This window comes from Phlebotomus papatasi, chromosome 2 (assembly GCF_024763615.1).
Source record: "Phlebotomus papatasi isolate M1 chromosome 2, Ppap_2.1, whole genome shotgun sequence".
Classification (NCBI taxonomy): Eukaryota; Metazoa; Arthropoda; class Insecta; order Diptera; family Psychodidae; genus Phlebotomus; species Phlebotomus papatasi.
The window spans coordinates 68,114,551-68,122,283 of NC_077223.1; the positions used below are offsets into that span (position 1 = coordinate 68,114,551).

General features: G+C 32.8%; 2 protein-coding genes across 2 annotated transcripts; one reads left to right on the top strand and one right to left on the bottom strand.

Annotated features, from left to right (window-relative positions):
- Nucleotides 1-11: 11 nt before the first annotated feature.
- Nucleotides 12-766, top strand: LOC129803976 (mitochondrial inner membrane protease subunit 2). The gene is made up of 2 exons (XM_055850882.1): nucleotides 12-213; nucleotides 281-766. The coding sequence occupies exons 1-2, from the start codon at nucleotides 120-122 to the stop codon at nucleotides 688-690; spliced, it is 504 nt and encodes a 167-aa protein (XP_055706857.1). The 5' UTR covers nucleotides 12-119; the 3' UTR covers nucleotides 691-766.
- LOC129803974 (elongation factor Tu) lies at nucleotides 747-2,278 on the bottom strand. The gene is made up of 2 exons (XM_055850880.1): nucleotides 1,012-2,278; nucleotides 747-949 (listed from the first exon to the last, which is right to left on the bottom strand). The coding sequence occupies exons 1-2, from the start codon at nucleotides 2,219-2,221 to the stop codon at nucleotides 747-749; spliced, it is 1,413 nt and encodes a 470-aa protein (XP_055706855.1). The 5' UTR covers nucleotides 2,222-2,278.
- Nucleotides 2,279-7,733: the final 5,455 nt, after the last annotated feature.

Below are 7,733 nucleotides of genomic sequence, written 5' to 3' on the forward strand. Positions count from 1 at the left end.
CCTGACATCTATCAGCAGGTTTCCTTCTGACCTGCCTCTGGGAAGTCTCCGTCTCTTTCATCTCTAAAATCCCTGCTGTATCTGCATGAGAGAGTATTCCTGGACAAAGTGAAAAACAAATGGGAATTCCCTACTTTTTAAAATCTGCCCTCGCGGGAATTCCCATTGGTCTAGCCTTCCTGGACATTGTAGGTTATGTTGCACGCGTTGAAGGTGAGTCCGGGAAGATAAACAGGCTTCTCCAGAGTAGCTATAATTAGTAATTACTTACATTTTGAAGGGTCGTCAATGCAGCCAGCCCTTAATCCTGGCCTAACGGACACAGATTATGTCTTCCTGTCGCGCTGGAGTATTAGACATCTCGAGTTAAATCGCGGAGACATTGTGAGCCTCATCTCCCCAAAAAATCCCGAACAGAAGATCCTGAAGCGTGTCGTAGCCCTCGAGGGCGATGTTATTTCGACCATAGGCTACTTCAAACCCTATGTCACTGTTCCGGAAGGACATTTTTGGATTGAGGGAGACAACACTGGCAATTCCTTGGACAGCAATACCTTCGGGCCGGTTGCTTTGGGGCTCGTGACAGCCCGCGCGACGTGTATCGTGTGGCCTCCCTCCCGATGGCAAATTCTCCCCTCAGTCCTACCTCAGAAAAGAGCCCCAATCATCCGGAGAGATCAAAAATCTTAGTTTTTTTTTCTTGACTGTGTTCTATTGAATTAAAAAAGTCCCTCAGGGACAATAAATTAGCTAGCATTAACCTGAAGTTTGGATAACTTATTCATGGGCAGATGAACAGATTGGTGAACTTTTGTGATCACTCCCGTGGCCACAGTAGCTCCATTTTCGCGGATCGTGAAGGGCTGTCCGACGGTCATTACCATTTGCCGGAGGAGGGTCAATCGCACAGATCCATGATCCCCAGGGATCATCATATCATGGACACCAACTGGAAGTTCAAAAATTGAAATAAATGCTTTCCGGAAGCCGCAGAATGCCCCCGAATCTCACCTAAATCCACTCGGCAAGGAACATTCCATGTTCGACTGAACATCTGCTGAATGTACTTAGACGTGAGTGGCTTAGATCTCCCACCCTCGCTCCTGGCCAGTAAATACATTGAAGCATCGAAGTGATTGGAGATTTTCTCACTTCCAGCTGCACATAGCAGCATTCCCTTCTGCACTGTGGAGATCTTAATGCCCCTCAACAGAGCCCCAACATTATCCCCGGCCACAGCCTTCTGGACACTCTTCCGGAAGATCTGAATATCTCCCAGTGTCGTCTTGGCTTTTTCACCAAATCCTAAAAGTTCAGCTTCGGCATTTTTCACCATGATGCCTCTTTTAATGGTGCCCACTACCACAGTACCCCTTCCGGGAACAGTAAAGGCATTATCAATGGGCAGGAGAAATGGTGAAGTGATGTCTCGAGTAGGAGTTGGGAAATAGGTGTCTATAGCTTCCAGTAGTCGCCTAATGGAATCCTCTCCGATTGGAGAAGTATCCCCACTCAGAGCTGCCATGGCTGAGCCAGCAACAACAGGAGCCCCATTTCCATCAAACCTAAAATCTTCCAGGAGCTCTCTCAGCTCCAATTCCACCAATTCAATCATCTCCTCATCAGCTTTATCTGCCTTATTAATATACACAACTACTTTTTCAATTCCTACCTGCTTTGCCAGCAGCAGATGTTCTCTGGTCTGGGGCATAGGACCATCATCAGCAGCCACCACGAGAATGGCTCCATCCATCTGAGAAGCCCCTGAAATCATGTTCTTCACATAATCCGCATGTCCAGGGCAATCTGTATGGGCATAGTGGCGATTTTTCGTCCGATAGCCCACATGACAGGCATTTATTGTGATTCCACGGGCTTTTTCTTCCGGTGCCCGATCAATCTCGTCGTAGGACACAAAACTACTCAGACCATCTTTCTCCAGAACCTTTGTGATTGCAGCTGTGAGGGTGGTTTTTCCATGGTCAATGTGTCCTATCGTACCTACATTGCAATGTGTCTTCTCCACCGGAGGATCACTACTCCCGGGATCCTGTGAGTAGTACCGCGACAACACCGAAAGATTTCTCGATTTCCAAGCATACTGAGATATAACATTCACTGATTTTACTCTATTTAGGTTTATCACTCGCGGAAGGACATAACTACAGTGATTTCTTATTGCATTAACACTGGAAAATAGGAATAATCGAGGGATTTTCATCTCTGTTTGGGAGCACTTTTGGGCAGAGAAAGTGAGGTTAGGACGATTCCCATTGCATTTTATTTCCTATTGGTACCGTAGCGCTGCAATCGCAAAAATTTAATTTTCAAATTTTCAAGATGCATTTTGCCAGTTTTTTCGTAACGATCACAAATAGGATCAGAAATTAAAAAAGGCATTGAATAAATTAGCAGTAAAAAGTTAAAATTGATCAGTAACAAAAAAATTTGAAACAGTGATATTATCGTCCAAATTTTGGTTAAGGGAAAATAAAGGGCTTTTCACTCTCACGGTAAAAACTTTTGGACACTGACCAAAATATTGGAACAAGTTTTCCTTGGAACAAATTTCTTTGGAATCAATTTGTACCTAGAAAAGATATTTGTTTGTTCCAAAAAGTTTTCTTTACAGTCTTTACAGTTTCGTTAAAAAATACAGTTATAATTTTGTTAGAGTTGTTTTTGGAACCGTTTTGATACAGTGGAATGTCTACAAATTTGAATTGATTTCGTTTTATACAAATTTGTTCCCGAACTTTGGAACAGAATTTGTTGCACTCGGCTATTTTGTTCCCATTGTCAGGAACAAATTGGTACATATTTTTTATAACAATATTATTCCTACATCTGTAACATATTTGTTCCAAAAATTTTCGATGTCCATGGACGAGGTAATTTTTGGAACGAAATTGTTATTCATATGGGGAATCTTTTTGTTCCCATTGTCAGGAACAAATCCGTGTAAGTGATTTCGTCTTACAGTTAAGGCCTATACTTCAGTCGGGATGGATTTCGGTAGCGAAAGTTCATAAGGAACATCAAATAAGAATCAACTTAAGAGTGTTTTATACAGACGCGTGCATGACGAAATCATATGCGAGTGCTGGCAGCAAGAGGGGAACGGAATCTCGAATTAAAAAAGTGAAACCATGTAGCACGAAAATTTCCACAGATTTGGCATCCTCTTCACTTCGGTGACGGGTGACTGAGTGTGAGAGGAGGAGGGATACGCTTTTATACTAGACGAGCTATTTATTGGAACAAATTCGTTACTAATATTGGGTATCTTTTTGTTCCTCCTAGAAGGTACAAATTTGTTCCAAAAATTATGGTGTCCGTGGACGAGCTACAATTTGGAACAAATTCGTTAGTAATATTGGGTATCTTTTTGAGTCTTATAAAATGAACAAGATTATGCCAAAAATTATGGTGTCCGTGGACGAGCTAATTTTTGGAACAAATACGTGCCGAAATTTTTTACCGTGTATATGAAACAATTTTTAATGTTAAATATGTAAATTAGGCCCGTTTTTGTAAAGATTTAAGTTTTTTACTGACCATAATTAGATATTTTACTGCTCTTTTTTTTAATTTTTTACTGCTCATTTAGAATTTTTTACTGATCGTTTGTTTTTTGCCATTAAAAAAATCTATAAAATATTTTTCCAAATAAAATAAAACCAAGTCATTTAGGAACATTCTCTACCGTCATTTATTCAGTCATTTGTACAATATTCGTGCAGAAATACATCCAATTAGTGTCTGATAGACAGACGAGAAAATTTCCTTACAATTTTTTAGAGTAAATTTTTACCAAAAAGATGTTCTCTTTTAATATAATTCTTTAAGATCCAAAGTAGTAATGTCTAAAAATCCAATATTTTTTTCTTTCCCACCACGATCAAATCAATTTTGTATTTCAATTGGGAAAGCTCTTGTTTTCTTTTTTTTAGAGTATAATTTCTACCATTAATACACACTAGTAATTGATATTTTGTTGTTTCGTAGTTTTTTTTTTTATAGAAGCATAATTTTGAAAGCCAAAAAATGGTTAAGTATAGATGCAGCAATTTTGATATCAATATCATTATTAGAATGTTTTCTCAAAACTCACTTAAATTTAAGGTTCTTGGAGAATTCACTGAAAATTCTTTGATTTGTCATTTAAAATATTGAATATTTCTTATCTTATGAATACTTTCATTATTTTAATTGCTTCTTTCTCTCTTATCGCTTTTTTTTTAATATCTTCCAACGAAAAACCACACACTTGACAAAATGATTATTTTATATTCTTTTTTTTATTTCTTCTTCCAATAAATTGAAATTTTTGTGAATTTTTACTCGCTAAAGAAATTTGAGTTTCTTCACTTTATTTTTTTTTTTAGCAAAATGCTGAATAGAGTTCATTTATTACTCTTTAAAAAAATCATAAAACTATTCAAAAAAGACAAATAAATTGAATTCATGTCTCTAAAATTATTTTATTCTTTAAGAAATGTCATCTATTTCTTCTTAGAAAAATCACCAGCCTAGACAATAATTCTTTGTTAGTTTTTTTTTACTTTAATTTTTATTCTTTCAATGAATCTGCAGCAAAAAAAGTCAAACCAGAGGTTAAATTGCAAAGTGAGGTTATGCTGTAAATTGATATAACCTAGAATTTTTTTAATAGTCTAATGTGGAAATTTTTGTGTTGAAAATAGTCGAAATTTTTCCTTTCAAGTGAACATTTTAGGCATAATTCTCAGATTCAGTAAATGGATTGTTGTAAAAAATAGGGTTATGTATGATTTAACCTCGAAAAGATCATCCTATAGCAGAAAATTTGCAAACTAAATGTAGCTTAGTAGATTTCTTTAATTCAAAAATGAAAAATGCACTTAATAATTCTATAGAAGAAACATCAGAAATATTTTTTTAATGGGCAGGATTTTCTACACGTCAGAGGTTAGAATTTGATACAATGAAAATTCACAGAACTAAATTAGTGATAAAATATTCGACTAAGTCGTAGATTAAAAGGTTATACGTCACGTCTTGATTTCTTAGGTTAGATTTAACATAACCTATAACCTTAAAAGTTCCTAAAGTGGAAAATCTTCCCAATTAAGATTCAAGCATTTATGCATTTTTGGACACACTTGCTTTTTAAACTTATTTCCATATCAGTTCTTCAAAAACTTTTCAAAAAGACACGAACTAATAGATGTAGGTTATATAACAAAATCTTTGTAGAAAAATAAAAAAAGGAGAAAATTTCTTTGATTAGGTTATTAAGTAACTCAAATATCGATCTTTTGATCAAAAAAGAGTATTCAGTGATATCCAATTAGGTTAAGACATTTTACAAATTAAGGTTACTTCTAACATAACCTAAAAAAGTTTAATGTGAATTTTCCTCATAATTTAAAAATTTGTGATTACATTGTCAAAGCATTTTAAATATGTTTTGTGTCTGAGATTAAAATTAAGTTCTAATTAAAAATTTGGAATGCGGAAACTGCTCTTTCTCTTGGAGTTCAAACAGTTAAAATAAATGAATTTAAAACAGTTCTTTTCGTAGTTATATTTATTAGAAATTGTTTTAAACGGTAGATTAAGAGATTCAACTGCATAAAAAATATTTCTGACTTTTGAGGTTAGAATTATCATAACCTGAAACATCTTCTACTAAAAAGGATTAATAATAAATTTAATTTGTTTACGCATGATAGAAAGGTGAGAGATACTTAATAAGAGAATGCATCCCAATTGGCCTCCCATTAAAACTTAAGCAATATAAGGTTATGTTTAGAATAACCTTTCAAAAAGGTTTACTAAACTATAATGAAACAAACACAAACATTTTATTTAATAATTTTATCGTTTTAGATGAAAAATAGGGAGATTTTAAAATCAAATTAGCGACGTATAAAGGCATTAATTATTTATTTTAAATGTTATGAAATTCAGATTTTGTAATAATTTATTATATTTACTGAAATTTGAGAACAGAGTCCATTAACTCGCATGTTTTAATGTCAAATTACTAAATTTTTAGACAAGTATTGTCCCAAATCTAGAAATCCCAAACATATTCTTTTTTTAGGTTAAAAGTCTAACCCCATATTTCAAAATATATAGAAAGCTAGGAATTTTATAAAGAAACTCTCCTAAATAAACAATACAAATACTACTGAAAATTAGGTTATGGAACTTAACCTAATCTATTTGTCAAACATAACCTCTCCTGTCCCATCAAGAAGTATTTTTGTAATAAATCTGAAATATTCCGACCAAACGTTCTGAGATTTTAAACTTAGTAACTCAAAATAAAAATAATATTTTTAGGTTATTTAATTTCCAATATAACCTCACTTTGAAACTTAACCACGATTCTAAGAAATTCTTGCCAGAAACAATCGTAAAATTTTTATTTTCATTATTTTCTTGTAAAAAATTCATTTGTGATCAACACTAAAGGAGGATCCCGAGGATGATATTTTCTTAAAATATCTTCCCCATTCTTGGTGGATCCACCCAGTTGATCAATAATCACACGGCACTTTACAAATTCCCTTCCTTTTATTTATTTATTCTTTTTTTATAAGAGGTCATTATTATTTTTCAAAAATTTTATTTCTCGTATTTTTTTGCTTTGCTTTTTACTTTTCCTTTCTAATTTAATTATATGGCAAAATGGATTGGCACCAATATACTAAGATAAAAATCACAAAAAAAGGAAAATAATACAATGATTTTGCGAAATTTTTCATATTTCTCTTGTCACTATAATAAAAAAAATACTTTTTTTCTCTTTGTTAATACCTTAAAATAAAATTTACAAAAATTCTTTTAATTTTCTTTTCAAACAAAACAAAGTACAACTTTTTTTTTAATTCTTCAACGTTTTTTTTTTTCAAAAATAAATCATAAAGAAAATGAGGTTTTTTCAATTTTTAATATTTTGACTTTCGTCAGAAATCTCGTGGGATATTTTTCTTCCACCTTTTTGGAAAGTTTTTTTATTAATTAAATTTTCGAAAAAAATATTCCAGAATACTAAATTTTTTTTGGAAAAATTTTAAAAAATTCTTGAAAGTTTTTAATTTGCTTCACAAATTTTCGATTCTTTTTTTTTCTTCTTTTTCAATTTAAAAAATAAATCATTTTAAGCGTTATATAATTCTTTTTTTTTAATAATTAAATTGGTGACCAATATTGTTAAGTGCTGATTTTTTTTTCTTTGAAATTTCATTAGGCTGTCTTTTCTAACAAATTAGAATATTATTCAAAAAATCAGTCTTGCTCTCATGTTTTTGAGAAAAAATTAATAGAAATTCACGAAACTAATAAAAAGAAAAGGATTTCTTTTAAATCTTTATCTTTGTTAAATTCTTTGGATTGTACCCAAAGGCCCATTTTTTTTTTAATTAAAAAATTTTTCAAAAATTGTTACCTGCCTGGGCTCGTGGAATAAACAAAAAAAAGACTTGTTTTCTTAATATTTTCACTAGTAAAATTCATCTAGAAATGCGCTGAGTTGACGAAGCTGGAAAAATTTTATCTAACTCACACCACTTTAGTGGTTTTACTTATACATCAAATATAGGCTCAATATCTTTCAACTTTGAACTCTTCTCAGTCTTTAAAAATCTTAGATACATTTTCATGAACGCATCCAGTGGCAAAAAATCCACCTTTTGTCCATGACTTAAATGCAGCTTAATCAGTCTTTTCATCTTATCAAA